The sequence below is a fragment of the Schizophyllum commune genome (genome assembly GCF_000143185.2).
Source record: "Schizophyllum commune H4-8 unplaced genomic scaffold SCHCOscaffold_18, whole genome shotgun sequence".
Classification (NCBI taxonomy): Eukaryota; Fungi; Basidiomycota; class Agaricomycetes; order Agaricales; family Schizophyllaceae; genus Schizophyllum; species Schizophyllum commune.
Window position 1 is genome coordinate 452,762 of NW_026089555.1, and position 13,864 is coordinate 466,625.

The 13,864-nt window shown below is 59.6% G+C and overlaps 6 protein-coding genes across 6 annotated transcripts; 2 read left to right on the forward strand and 4 right to left on the reverse strand.

Moving 5' to 3' along the window:
* Window positions 1-804: 804 nt before the first annotated feature.
* On the reverse strand, window positions 805-1,104 carry SCHCODRAFT_02450672 (high mobility group box; the record flags this gene model as incomplete). The annotated part of the gene is made up of 2 exons (XM_003026229.1): window positions 805-864; window positions 922-1,104. Coding segments are annotated over 2 exons (243 nt in total), but the record flags the coding sequence as incomplete, so codon positions are not given.
* Window positions 1,105-1,521: 417 nt separating this feature from the next.
* SCHCODRAFT_02645906 (uncharacterized protein) lies at window positions 1,522-5,128 on the forward strand. Its single transcript, XM_050346469.1, has 9 exons — window positions 1,522-1,827; window positions 1,875-2,079; window positions 2,128-2,860; window positions 2,918-3,011; window positions 3,239-3,301; window positions 3,359-3,855; window positions 3,903-4,008; window positions 4,059-4,782; window positions 4,860-5,128. The coding sequence occupies exons 1-9, from the start codon at window positions 1,656-1,658 to the stop codon at window positions 4,903-4,905; spliced, it is 2,640 nt and encodes an 879-aa protein (XP_050196971.1). The 5' UTR covers window positions 1,522-1,655; the 3' UTR covers window positions 4,906-5,128.
* A 1,028-nt stretch (window positions 5,129-6,156) lies between these two features.
* On the reverse strand, window positions 6,157-7,043 carry SCHCODRAFT_02521858 (uncharacterized protein; the record flags this gene model as incomplete). Its single annotated transcript, XM_003026230.2, has 2 exons — window positions 6,157-6,728; window positions 6,776-7,043. 2 exons carry the CDS (start codon window positions 7,041-7,043, stop codon window positions 6,157-6,159), a joined length of 840 nt encoding a protein of 279 aa, XP_003026276.2.
* Window positions 7,044-7,268: 225 nt separating this feature from the next.
* Window positions 7,269-7,788, reverse strand: SCHCODRAFT_02453028 (uncharacterized protein; the record flags this gene model as incomplete). Its single annotated transcript, XM_050342564.1, has 3 exons — window positions 7,269-7,295; window positions 7,348-7,560; window positions 7,609-7,788. Coding segments are annotated over 3 exons (420 nt in total), but the record flags the coding sequence as incomplete, so codon positions are not given.
* Window positions 7,789-10,136: 2,348 nt separating this feature from the next.
* SCHCODRAFT_02673968 (uncharacterized protein) lies at window positions 10,137-10,697 on the forward strand (the record flags this gene model as incomplete). The annotated part of the gene is made up of 3 exons (XM_050346695.1): window positions 10,137-10,447; window positions 10,508-10,518; window positions 10,594-10,697. The coding sequence occupies 3 exons, from the start codon at window positions 10,137-10,139 to the stop codon at window positions 10,695-10,697; spliced, it is 426 nt and encodes a 141-aa protein (XP_050196973.1).
* A 375-nt stretch (window positions 10,698-11,072) lies between these two features.
* SCHCODRAFT_02645915 (uncharacterized protein) lies at window positions 11,073-13,810 on the reverse strand. Its single transcript, XM_003026231.2, has 6 exons — window positions 13,563-13,810; window positions 13,408-13,518; window positions 12,924-13,361; window positions 11,555-12,868; window positions 11,365-11,501; window positions 11,073-11,314 (listed from the first exon to the last, which is right to left on the reverse strand). The coding sequence occupies exons 1-5, from the start codon at window positions 13,788-13,790 to the stop codon at window positions 11,406-11,408; spliced, it is 2,187 nt and encodes a 728-aa protein (XP_003026277.2). The 5' UTR covers window positions 13,791-13,810; the 3' UTR covers window positions 11,073-11,314; window positions 11,365-11,405.
* Between the last annotated feature and the right edge of the window lie 54 nt (window positions 13,811-13,864).

Below are 13,864 nucleotides of genomic sequence, written 5' to 3' on the forward strand. Positions count from 1 at the left end.
CGGTGCATCCTCGATCCCAAGACGAGCAAAGCCGTTGAAGACGCCAGGGTGGCAGAGGCGTCGGACGCGACGGTGTAAGACACTAGATGAAGGGGTAAAATATCGAAGATACGGTGTTGAAGCGTAAAGTATTTGGCAGGCAGAAGAGATAGGAGTGGGCGTTGGGCGCAAAGGTATACATCTTCGTTCAAGAATATGAGGTGGGTGGCACGTTTGGCGTTCTTCGTATGCGAGAGTAAAGTCTTCGTACGCAGTCTGTGGTATGCCGTGGCTTCCGCTAGCAGACGGCGTCCGAATGCGTCGGCGATGGCTCCGAACGTCTTCGAAAGAAAGCCGGCGCTTACTTGCCCTTCTTGCCACGCTTAGAAGGGGGCGGTGGCTGTTCGATCTCGTCCTCCTCGGAGTCTTCATCGCCGCTCGACTCCTCCTGGCGCTGTACCTGCTTTTTAGATGCGGGAGCTTTCTTGGCAGGCAGTTCGTCATCAGACGAATCGTCTTCCTCCTCGGAGTCCTCAACGACAGCAGCAGGCTTGGCCTTAGCCTTGCTGGCGGGCTTCGCAGACCCTTTAGGGGCGGTAGGCTTGGTAGCAGAGGACTTGGGAGCAACGGGCTTGGGCGCAGGAGCCTCCTCTTCGGAGCCCGACTCTTCCTCGTCGCTGTCGACGGGCTTCGCAACGGACGCAGGCTTTGCGACAGGCGTGGGCTTCTTAACCCCCTTGGGTGGCTGTGGGTATGTGTGTGAGACGGGGGTATGTGCTTGCAGTAAAGATCGCGCACCTCGACAGGCTTGCCGTTCGCACCGCCGTATTCCCTGACAGCATCCTCGTAGTCGTGCTTGAGCTTCGCCGCCTTGGCCTCGTAGCTCTGCAAAGCGTGGACGCGTCAGATCTTGCAGAAGCTGGTGAACGTGGGCGTGCGCACCGACTTTTCCTGCTCGGGCAGGGACTTCCACGTCTCGGAGATGTAACGGAGGAGCTCGGTGTTGTGCAGACCCGGATTCTTCTCCTTCATGCTCTGCCGGCAGTCGTTTTGGTAGAGGATGTAGGAGGTGGCGGGGCGCTTGGGGGCGTTCGGGTCCTTTTCCTTCTTAGCGCGCTTTTTGCGCTTGCCGTCGTCGTCGTCGGGGGACTTGCGCTTGCGACCCTTGAGCGGGGGGACATCTTCGTCGGACGAGTCGATGGCGCCGTTGATCGGCTTCCCGTTGGCGAGGGCGAGCGCGTAGGCGTCCGCGTCCTTGGCCACCGAACGCAGGTAGTGCGAGAGCTGGCTGAGCGACTGCGCGAGCTGGTGGCGTGTTAGAAGGCCGCGTATATGGCTGATCACCAAGACTGACCTTTTCACGAGGAGCTTCAAGGGTCTTGGAATCGGTCATGGCGGTTGAAGACAAGTCAAACGACGATTAGAAAATTCCTGACCAGTCAACAAAATGTCCAAGCGCACGTGAAGCCGGTCGGGAATTGCCGGTTTTTAAGCTCCGATTCAACAGGCCGGTAAGCGGATCGACCGTGTCTGCATTCAAACCACCGTGTCGTCGTCGACAAAGACGACGAGCAGCAGACCGCGTCGCCAGCAGTACGAGCAGCGAGCAGCGCGCTCTGTCTAAGTGAATTTGGCCCCATAAAGCGCGCGTGCGCGGAAAAGACAAGCCACAAGAAATGGATTCGGACTCGATATTCAGTCCCTGGAACATCTCGCAGCCCCAGCCGCCGTTGGACAAGGCGCCTAACGAAAACGCGTGGATGAGGAACCAAGCGTCGCCACCGGTCAGCGCGTCGGCGGGGGCAATGGATCAAACGGGTGGATTTCCTGGATTAGCAGGTGACCCTGGTGAGTCGCGCGCGTCGCGTAACCCGTTTGTCACTGAAGGCTGGCAGGCGTCGTGGGTTCTTCGAGCGGGTTACAGAGCACGGGCTATGTTCCGTACGATCAGTACTATCTGCCCTCGACATACACGTCCTCGTATCAGACGACTCAGTGGCAGAATCAGCCGTCGGCCTACAGTACGATCAATCATGCGCTGGGCCCCACTCATCCGCCCTCGTCCCAGAGCACGCCCACGCCTTCATCCATGGTCATAGAGTACGTATTCGCGTGTCCATAAAGGCCGACACGCTCACCTTCGCGCAGCCCGTCTTTGACGACCTCGAACGGCAACGACATGCAACGATATGGCGGCTACTTTGGACAGGCCTCGACCCCATTACCCACTCCACCTACACCCCAGCAATTGCAGATGCACTATCAGCAGCATCAAGTCCAGCAACCGTCGACCCAACCTCAGCAGCAACAGCAGGCACAGCAACGTCCACCCTCGTCACAAGCACAAGGCTACCCCTACTCTGGCTACAACAGTTCCTACCAGCCCTTTTACTCGCACAACCCTTCACAAGGGCATTCGAACTCCCCTCAACCACCCACTGTCTCTCCGTCATCCCTCCAAACGCCCTCTCCTTTCGCGCCCGTTGCTCCTCAACAGTTCTATAGCACCAATTCTGTAACAGCGACCGCGTCCAGCTCGTCTACGACCTCCAGCGTCCCGGCCTCGCAACCGCCGCAGCCCGCGGGCCCGACGCCGGAAGAAAAGAGGAGCAGGTTCATAGCAGCATTGCGCCCCTTGCTGGCTGATAGTTCTTTTACCGGCGCTCAGGCTGTGAATTTACTCATGGACCGAATCCACGATTACGGTGTTGACGATGTAGATGCGCCCACGCGGAAGACGATTCTAAATGCCATTCGCGATCATGCTGGCAATCATTATTTCCGCGCGTGGTCGGAGAATCCCGAGGCCATCGATGTCACACGCGACTGGCTCAAGCAAGGCTATCAAGCGAAGGATGAGACGGTCATGCCGCTGCTGCACGTGCGTATAATATCGTTGTGCAGTGAATCTGTGTATATTGAATGTGTCCATATGCAGTTGATAGACCGCCTGCCGTTCACGGTGCAAACGCTGGCAGAGTCCAAAATCGGCAAGGTGGTCCGCAAGCTCGTCAAGGAAGGGTCTAGCGCCGGTGAGTCATCCATCACATCTTTTCCCACGCAAGTACATTTCCACCCTCTCGCCACGTTTTCGCCGGGGAACTTGTATAGCGAGCTATCTCGACGTAGAACGCAAGCTGTATTCTATGAGTCTTCATGTAGATACCTGCCTGACAGCCGTCGGGTTGAGTTAAGAGTAGAATACGGCCCTAATTTCCCACGTGTATCGAATCGCCCGATATCTGACTTGTGAACGCAGCAATCAGGGATATGGCACACAATCTCGAACGCCGGTGGAAGGCAATGCTAGACAAGCCCGATGGTGAGTCTATGTCGGTTGGTTGTACGAATATCAAGCTGAAGTTGTTTGTTTTCGTAGTGAACAAGGCCAAGCCGGGCGAGAAGCGCAAGCCGACGGAGCCGCCGCCAGCGAAGCCTGCACCAACCAAGAAACAGGCGGTCGCATCCTCGGCGGCGAAGCCGACGTCGGTGAAGAGGGACTCGCTTTCGGGAGCGTCGACGACCAAGTCCGCCGCCGCCGCGAAGGCGGACACGGGCTTTTTCAGCGCACCCAAAGCCAAGCCAAAGCTGCCTTCGTTCAAGAAATCGACGACGAGTGCGCCGGCGGAGGTGAAGAAGCCTCCGGTGGTGGACGCTGGGATAGCGCAGCCGAGCTCGGTGGACCCGTTCAAGGAGCTGATCAGTCAGACGAAGAGGGGGAGTCCGGTGGTGTCGACGCCGCAGGTAAACGCTGCACCGAAGGCGAACGAGGCGGGGGCGAAGGGCGGGAAGAAGAAGAAGAGCGTGACATGGGCGCCGGATGGTAAACTGGAGAGCATACGGCTCATTGAGAAGGCGGTGTACGATGATGACGGGGTATGTGAAGTGCGAAATGGATCCGATTTGGGGCTGACAACCTATAGACCGCCCCTCATCCTCAACATCACGACCTGCGCGACTTCGACCGTGGAGAGGGTGCTGCGCTAAAACACCTCTTCGAAGAGGTCGTCGACTGGTTCGAGCCCGTCTGTAAGTGTTCGTCCTCGAATGATTCCGACTGAAATGCTCACGGGAAGCAGTGATCGAGATCAAGGACGAAGAGCGCTACGACCGCGGGCTTCAGAGTCTCGAGAAAGAGGCGCAGGAGCAGCGCGAGGCGACGGCGCTCGCCGCCTTATACCCCGACCCATCACTTATACCCGCCTGCCCAACAGAGCCAACCACTGTTCTGTCAGAAGAGGAGACGGATCAGGGCGTGGTGCGCATGAGTGCCGGGAAGGACATCGAGAGCGAGATCGACGACCACCCGGGCGACGACTTTGCGCCCCCGCCCTCCATGGGCTCCGTTGCTGAGCTTGTTAATCAGCTCGCTGCAGGTAACTCCTCGTTTGTCGACCCTGCGATGAGCGCGGTGCCGTTCAACGCGCCGGCGGGCCTGGATCTGAAGGCGGCGGGAATGGGGCCGGATCAAAATCTGGGGGCGCTGAGGGATGCGTCCCAGGAGACGATTCAGAACCTGCTCTCGCAGCTGCAGAACACCATGGCGGCGCAGGTACCCCCGCCACAGCAGCCGCCCACGTACCAATGGGGTGCGGGCGGCGGGGGAGGCGGCCCCGAAGCGGCGCCGGCGAACGGATACGGTGAATACGAGCAGAGGTGGGGCAACAATAATGGGCACGCCGATGGGGGTGGCTTTGGGCGCGGTCGGGGTCGCGGACGGGGGCGAGGTGGTGGCGGCGGCGGGGGAGGCGACCATAGAGCGTATAACAAAAGAAAGCCGTGCAGTTTCTTTCAGCAAGGAAGGCGCGTGAAATTCCCTTATGCGGATAACGTGGTTACCGCATGCGGCAAGAACGAGGAACTGATACACAACCAAACAGATGTCGATACGGCGATCAATGCGACTTCTTGCACGAGCTGCAGTAGACGAAGCAAGATCTATGGCGCTCGGAAATCCTTGACGGAGGCCTTGTCGCAAGGCTCATTATCATTCCTTATGGCCACGAACTTCTTGTCTTTATACATTACCTGCATTCCACCTGCACTACTTATTCATGCCAAGTACGCACACATTCATAATATAGCATCTTATCTATCTATGTCGTGTAGAACCACGCATGTGCCAAATCCCATGTATCTCCCATCGGACCGTAATCTGTCACATAAGCACAAACCCGAGCGGCACTCACAAGGTCTTCTCCATACCTTCCGCCTCTTTCTCCTTACCATGACCAACGCACGCGGTGTTGCATTCTCAGGACCCTCTACGAGCCCCATTTCACACTCTTCCTAGTGCGCTCAACATCCCAGAGACGCCATAGTATACACGGGCGCTGATCTTTGAACGATGACAGTCCTACATACTGGACTCCGACTGCCGCGGGGAGAATACGACGCCTGCATAGCGTGAGCATGTCGCCCCATCCGATCTCATGCCAATCGTGGGACCTACGAATAGGTGAACGGAACCATGGAGTACAACATCGCCGGCGTATTTCGCAGGGATAACCCATTCGTGCTCTGAGACTTACTTAGTACTGCACGGCCACCGTGCACTGTACACCCCACCTTCGTACAGTTCGCCGAAGCAATGGAGGAGGGGACGCTAAACGAGGCCCGTGAAGAGCGACAAGTCCTGAATTCTGTCTCGCATGGTGGCCAACATTGTCGGCGAGACGAGCATATCGCCCGACACGTACAGGCGGCGGATGAAGGTAATTCCGCCACTTCCTCAATTCGACGCGAGGGAAAGTACACGTTCTTCCCCACGACCAGGTGCGCAGGCCTGAAGGAATCCGTGTTCCTTACAATCGTCAGTAGCTTTGCTAGTCGAAGTTCACTCCCAATAGATATTGTCGCCGTCGCGAGGTTCATCTGAATTCCCAGAGATAAGGCGTAAGTACGTGCTAATAAGAACTACAGGGAACAGGAAGAATAAACGGCAGGAAGAGCTACAATAAATATGCAAGCTTGCGTAGTATTACACGGCGGCGGCGCGATGGGGGAGGTATCTATGCTATCAGACACTTATGTACACACAAAACAAGGAGACACAGATGATTCCACCAGCACTGCAGATAAGGTACCGACATCAGGGAACAACGCAGAGGAAAGGTTCGACAACAACACGTTACATACGTCCATGGCACGCTCGGGCAGTCCGCGCGCGAGGGGCACTTAGCTCCCCGCGCCGGACTTGCGTTTGCGCGAGGCACGCTTGGGCGCGGGGTCCGACTCCGTATTCGACGTACTCTGCTTGCGCTTGACACCCGCTGACGGTGCGGACGCGCCAGCGTTCCGGTTCCGCGCAGGTATCGCTTTGTGCTGCTTCTGCGGCGAGGAGAGCGGCGTCACGTTAGTCGCAGTTTGTGGGGAGGCGGTTGTCGACGAAGGCGTCTGGTTGACATTTTGAGAAGGAGGGGGGATGGTGGGAGTGGGAGCGCCGGCGGGAGCGGGGGTTGCAGAGGCTGAAGCAGCGCCACTTGGGTTCGTGACGTTCGGCGGGGCGGGGGTGAATAACGTCGGCGCGGAATTGCTCATGGAGGGTGTGCCGCCTGCCGAGCCTGGTACCGGAGGGATCTGCACGGACGAGGCAGGCGGTGGCGGTATGGTCGGCATAATTGGCGTTGGTAGACCCTCTGGTGGGCTGAGAAAGAGGGTGGCCTGTCCTTCTTTATGCATTGGGTACGACGGAGGCTTGACTCTCCGGCCCTTCTTCTGAAGTTCTTTCGCGTACTTTGTTAACGACTCTGGTACAAGGTCAATATCTACTCAACACCAATAAGCACCTGCGTACCTTTAGGGCCCCATCCTTCACGCTTGGATGCTACCATGAGATCCTCCAAAGTCGATACACTCTCCATGAGTTCCAGCGTTCGCATCGCCGTCTGCGGGATCCCGAAGCCGTTGACGGGTTCCGCGGGCATCACGGTTTGCTGTCCGAAGACCAGGACCTGTTGCTCTTCTAGCTCCGGCTCTTCGCTAGGTATCGTCGGCGGCTCAAAGAACCCGCCCGAGGGGACGTAGGACAGGTCTCCCCATGAAGTCGGTGGTCGTGGCGGCATTTTGATGGTGATGGTGTCGTAATCGCCTTCAATATACGGTCGCTGGATGAAGCGCTCGCTCTCCAAACCGTCGAACTGCAAGTGCGCAATCTTGAGTTCGAACTCGTCAGCGAAGGAGCCGGTGCCTTTGTAACCTGAATGGTCATAGGTCATAAAGTCAGTTGATGAACGGTCTCCCGATGTCAGAGATGTCAGTCCCGTACCTGTACGGCCGCCTTTCCAGCCTACACGGATGTGAAATGTCATCGGACCCTAAGACTTGAAGTCAACGGACGAACATCCATTGCGAAAGTAAGAGGCGTACCTTCAGATTTACGATCCAGCCGTTCTCGTACCTAAACGTCCAATGTGCCTCCATGCACTCGACGATGAGATGCCCCGGTGTGGTGGCCGTCACCTGCGTCATTACCCGCTCTCGCAAGCCTGGCATCGTGAAGTACGAGCAGGTGTTGCCGGCCATCGCAGCAGTAAAGAAAAAGCGTGGCATGACGTGGAAGGGGATCCTGAAGATACGGATCTACGTACGAAACGTCAGAGGTCATCGCAGAGAAATGTGTGGAAGAACATCTTCACGCACCGATTCCGAGTCGTAGTCGAGCAGGGTCAGCTTAAAGACGGCCGTAGTAAGGAAGTACTCTTCGATGAGCTTTTTCCACCACGAGGGGTTCTTCTTCTTGGGCTCGCAGATCAATGCGAGCATCCCGCTGAACTGCATCGCCCGTAGCAAGCCCGCGCCCTCGTTCAACACGCGTCGGAGGCGCGGAGGGCTACGACGACCATCCTCCTTCTGCTGTACGCCCCGCATAGGGGACCCAGGGCGCGCGTACTCACCGCCGTTGGGCCGCTGAGGGCCGTATTGCGACGGCGACGGAGGGGGCTGCGGTCCTGAAGGAGGTGGCACCTGAGGGCCGTACTTCTGCGGCGAGAGAGGCTGCTGCTGCTGTTGACCAAGCGGAGGCATCGGAAAAGGCCCTTGACCTGGCGGGTACCCTGCTTTTCGCTGCGCGTCGCCGTTGTTCATCCCATTCGGCGGCTGCGCGGAAGGCGGGCCAGACGACGGCGGCGCTTGACCTGGCGGCGGGGGCATCGAGCCGGGCTGCTGCTGCTGAAAGCCGCCGAACTGGAACGGTGCACCACCGCCTTGCTGGAAGCCAGGGGGTCCGGTAGACTGCGGATTGCCCATCATATTGGGCGCGCTATGCGTGGGCGTAGGTGGCATGCTCGCAGATCCCGGACCCATGCCGCTACCAGTGTGCTGAGGCTGGAGGGGGTTGGCGCCGAGCGGTTGCATGCTTCCCGGCCCTTGATTCGGCATCCCGCCGGGCGGAGGCATAGGACGAGAGCCCGAAGCCTGCATACCGTTGTGAGGGGCGCCGGTCTGATGCATCGGATTCCGGGGATCGAAACCCATAGAGTTGAATTGCGCGCCTGAACCTAGTTAGCAGATTTTCGAACGTAGAGGAAGACAAAAAGGCGCACCTTCCTGTCCATCGGGCGACCACTGACTAAGCGCGCCCGCCGGCGTCATACGCGGTTCGCCAATACCACCAGGACCACCGGGACCGGTATGCTGAGGCGTCAGCCGTGGCTGCTGCCCGCCCATTTGTCCGGGTCCTCCCATCTGCCCCGACGCACCGAGGGACCCCATAGGCGGCTGCCCTTGGCCGGTATGCTGCGGCGTTAGCGTTGACTGCTGAGAGCCGGACATTCCAGCACCCTGCATGCCCGTTGACGATTGTCCTTGCCCCATATGCTGACCCGGCGCTGAGTGCTGTCCCGCTCCCATGTGCTGTCCACCCAGCGCGCCTCCGAAGGGTGACTGCCCTTGCGAGAGGCTTGCCATCGGCTGCATGTGAAGGGAGCCCATGGGCCCTTGCGAGCCCATCGACCCTTGCGAGAGCCCGCCCATATTCCCCTGCGGAGCGCCACTCATGGTACCCTGGGATACACCTCCCATGGACGTTTGTCCGTCTGGAAAAGGGCCGCCAGGCTGCGCAAATCCGCCGGCGCCACCGGGTTGCTGAAGACCAAAGCCGCCAGGCTGACCCTGCTGTGATTGGGGACGCATCATCGTCTGCGACTGCAGGCTCTGCATGCCTGGTTGCGATCCCGACATGCCAGCCTGCGGACCTTGCATGCCGGCTTGCTGACCATGCATCTGCTGGCCTGGCTGACCGGATTGGGACGGTGGGCGCATACTCTGCGCGCCGGGCATGCCTGGTTGGCCGGATTGGGAGATGGGGCGGTTGGAATAGGGTTCGGAGGCGAGCATAGAGTCAGGTTGCGATTGTCGCCCAGATTGTGGCGCGCCATTCGGAGAAGGCCCCTGTATGTTCATGGGGAGGTTCATGCCCCCCGCGCCTGGCACGCCGACTACAGATGGTCCGGCCTGCGCCATCTGGCCGGGTTGGCTCTGTGGTCTGCCGTCTAGTTGGGATTGGGGTCGGGGGCCGAGTTGCGACTGTGGACGCCCCATTTGCGATGGCGGGCGATGACGGAAAGGATCTTGTGGGGAGGGGCCAAAGCCTGTAGGATCGAAGAAGAGCGCATCGGTCAATATCAGCTGATGGAAGGGCGACGGCTGTGACTCACCAGTACGAGGAAGATCTGTTCGCTGTGGCATCATGCCCCCCATCTCTGGCGGACGGACGGCCGCGGCGCCAGCACCCATGTCAAGGGGCGGCTGTGGCGCACGCATCTGCATATCTCCTGGCTGCCCCGAGACGCGCTGCATCGCCATCTCCTGCTGGCGCATGCCCATGTCCATGGGTTGTCGCGAGCCCGCCATGTCCATCGGAGCCATCATCCTGTGCTGCTGCGAGTTCATCTGCATCGGCATCGGCATGTCGGTGGGCCGCGAGAGACCAGCCATGTCCATCGGCGGCATGCGGCCCATGCCCATGTTCATGCCACCGAGGTTGGGGGCCATGTCGCCGCGCTGCATGTGCGGCATCATGCCGGGTACGCTCATGCCCATGCTCATGTTCATATTCATCATGTCGGGGGGCTGTTGGCGCGCCATGTTCGAGGGGATACGGCGCAGGGGAGCCATGCCGCCGTGCATCTACATGCGTAGAATATCAGTAGACGGACATGAGGGTGGAAAGGGTGACGCACCGGACCCGCGCCTGGATAAGCTGGGCGCATGCCACCGCGAGCGATGCCCTGAGCATGGTGCGGGGACATCTGCATGCGCTGCATTTGCGCCATGCCAGGCGCGCCGCCCCCCATGCCCGCAGTCATGCCTGGGGCGCCTCCCACCATCCCGCCGGGGCGGGCCATGCCCCCGGGGCCACCCATGCCCATCATGCCGCCCCCCAATCCGTTGCCTGCTGGACCGAGCGCGCCGCTCGGGCCCAAACCGCCAGGAAGCATCGCGCCGCCGCCGCCAGGCATAGCCGAGGGTCCGCCGATCATCCCGTTGTTCATTCCGACGTTCATCGTTCTGCTCGTTGCATGTGCAGCGCGGGGGAACGTCTCTTCGAGGCGCGCGGGAAAGCCTCCGCTGAGTAGTATAGTTGCTGTCCGACGCCCAGGATCGTTCCCACAGGGCTGAGGGTTGTGCGTTGGATGACTGGGGCGTTGGAAGCGGGTCGCGCGGTGAGGGGGTGCGCGTCGACGTCGTCGTCGCCGGCGTCAAGATACGCGGTGTAGGGCCGCTTTGACGAGGCGAGCTCGCGGGAAGAGAACCAGCTATTGCCAAATACCTCCAAATCCGGGCCGCACGTGGTAGCCAGATGTTGATGAACCTCAAGGCGGCCTGTTGGCCTCGAGGACGACCGCAGTTCGTCTTGATTTGAGAAGATTGGTCTTGAGATGAGCGCAGGAATCAGGATCTCTAATCATAGAAGAAGGGAGTTTATTCTCTATGAGCAGTACAAATCACGTGAGAACTCCCACAGTCTCTTCCCTAGGCGTTACCTGTCTCTCAAAATCCTCATCTACGGTGGTCGGAAATCCCGACTAGTGAAAGACGTCCTGGTGGCGTGCACGAAAGCACCGCAGTGGTCATCCCAGACAGCCTTCACCCCGAACACAATGACAGTGGGGGTTCATACCAAATAACATTATGTAGGTCCTACCCACCGCGCTCCGTAATCCTCATCGCATATGTGTTTTCACTAAGGCAAAGTCTATGTGTGGATACCATATGTACTCATGCTCATCGGTCGTGTCAATAAAGTTAAGGGTGTGTATATACAAGGGGATGGGAAAGACGAATTAAGACTCCCGAGACAGAGCTTTTGCCCGTTCTTCCACGCCGTAGTGTCCTGCAAAGCACGTCAGCACGCGACGATGCGGGCGAGCCCGCGAAACGCACCGTAGCCGGGTATCGTCCGTGACTGAGAAAAAGATGAAGGCCTAATCCTTGACTCTCCATATGACGGCGGCGGCGGCGATACTTAAGACAAGGACGCCGACGGCAGCCTGAGCATTCGCAGGTGAGCCAGCTGTGCGCTGGGAAGGCATTAGCACCGACGGCGTTCCCTGGACAGGAAGCATTGACGTACCCCATCCCGAAAACCGACGCCCTTCCTGATGTCGTCCTTCATGTCCGCAGAACCCGTGAAGCCGGGCATCCCGCCCCTGAGACTGTGCTCCGGGGTGACGAGCCCACGCTCACTCGCATCCGAGAAGCCCTTCTCCTTCACGTCGTGCTCCACCTTCGTCGCCCCGGTGCTCACGCTCTCGGCGTCGCTCAAGCCTTCCTCGCTCCGGCTCTCGCTGCGACTTCGGCGTCGGCTGCTGCCACGGCGCTTGCGTGCGGGGCTGCGCGGACTTGGCGGGGTGACGAGGCCGCCTGTCAACTTGGACGAGGCGTCGCCGTTGAGGAGAGGCGCAGGGTGGGACGAGGACGCAGTCGAGGCGACACGCTCCTCAAGGATGCGCATCCGCTCCCGCTCCGCATTCCACTCCTCGCGCATGGCGGCGAACTGCTGGTCGAACGCAGCTTTGTAGTTACTGAGGATCTTGCTGACCTCCTCCGACTGAGACGGAGCGGGCTCGGGGGCCGGTGCAGGGGCTGGCGTGCTCTCCTGCTCGGCCTTGGAGGTCAGGAGCGTCTCGAGGACGCCAATCTTCTGCTCGAGACGCTGGATAGTCTCCTGCGCCTCTGCGTGCTTGGATTGAAGGGAGTTGCTGAGCGCAAGTGCAGACTCGAGTTGAGCGGTGAGGTCGGACATGCGCGCAGCGAGGTCGTCGATGGAGGCGGTGACCGACATGTCGTTCGAGAGAGGAGATGGCTGGTGGGGTTGCCTGTCGCGCATGCCGAGATGCGTAGGCTCCGGTGTGCGAGGGCGCCCCAGCGCCAGGTTATCGTCGCGACGCTGCTCGTCATCACGGTGATCCTCAGCGTTCTCCAGGTGCTCCTCATCCACCTCATCCACGCGCTCGAGCTCGTGCGGGACGAGCGTGGCGACGCTGCGTGCGTCATCGTCATCGTCCATCGATTCGCCCTCGCCCTCGTCGTCCTCGTCGAACCCACTGCCCCGCTCCTCCTCCTCATCGTGCTTCTGTTGTGCGTGCTCCACATATACAACCTCGCGCAAGCGGCGCACTTCTTCTCTAATCTTCTCCTGCTCATCAAGGACTTCGTGCAATTTCTCCATCTGCGCCATCAACGACGATTGCGCGGCCGTGACCTCCTTCTCGAGACCCGACAAGGTGACCTGCATCGTGTCAGGTGACCCATGCGAGGAGCTGGGACGCGGCGGCTGCGGCTCCGGCGAAGTGGATTGCTGTTGGGGAACGCCGTCGACATTCGATGACGGCTGTGGTGGGCGGACAGGTGGTAAGGAGTGTGGATAAGGAGGGGCGTTCGGGGGCTATGACCAGTATCATGAACGACTATTCTCCGCAAGGTGGCACCGTGCGACTCACCAGGTTGCCACCCAAGGTATCATGGATGTCGCTCATGGCGCCAGTGATGGTATGCAGCTCGGCCCCGGTCTCGCGGCTCTTCTGGAGCTCGCCTTGTAGGCGGTTCAGGATATGCTCGAACGAGATGGTCGACTTGCCCGGCGGCCGCATATTCGGACCGCCGAGCGAGCCCAGCTGGTTCGCGGGGCCATTTTGCTGAGGCGCATTGCCGACCTGGCGACGGGGCGGCGGGTTGCCATTGAAGTTGAAGGAGGATGAGGGCCCGGGGTACTGCTGGTGCTGCTGTTGCGGCTGGAGGTGCTGTTGCTGCTGCGTCAGCTGCTCCGCGCGGAGGGCGACCTGCGCGTCGTGTTCGGAGAATATGCACACGACCCGGGCGGACACTTTGTGGTGGATGATAGTTTTGTTGTCCTCGCCGACGATGTCGATACCGAATTCCTAGGCGGGCTGAGTATCCGGAGAGGGAAGGCGGACAGGCACATACGACTATATCATCCGACTTGAGGTCATATGGCTCGGACTCCATGCCCTCGCCAGACAGTCGGTCGCCGTTGATAAACGTCCCGTTTGAGCTCTTGACGTCGCGTATGTATATCTGCGCCGCGTAAGTGTCACCCTGGTACTTCTGGTGGCACGCACCTTGCCATTCTCCTCCCAGACCTCCGCGTGCTGGCGGGAGAGGACCTTGGAGTCGAAATAGCCATTCCGCTCGCCGGGTGCAGTTTTGGCATTGGTCTGTCGGCCAATCTTGACCTTTGTGTTGGGGGGCAGGTATATGTGCTTCGGGATGAAAGAGTCATTAAGCGGATAGAGGTAGAGGGCCGGATACAGCGGCTGCGCGGACGCGAACGGCGCAGGGGCAGGCATCGTGGTTGGGAAAAAGAGAGTGAGCCTGCATTACGTAACGTCACACTTCAACCTTTCACGTGCGTCGTGTCAGC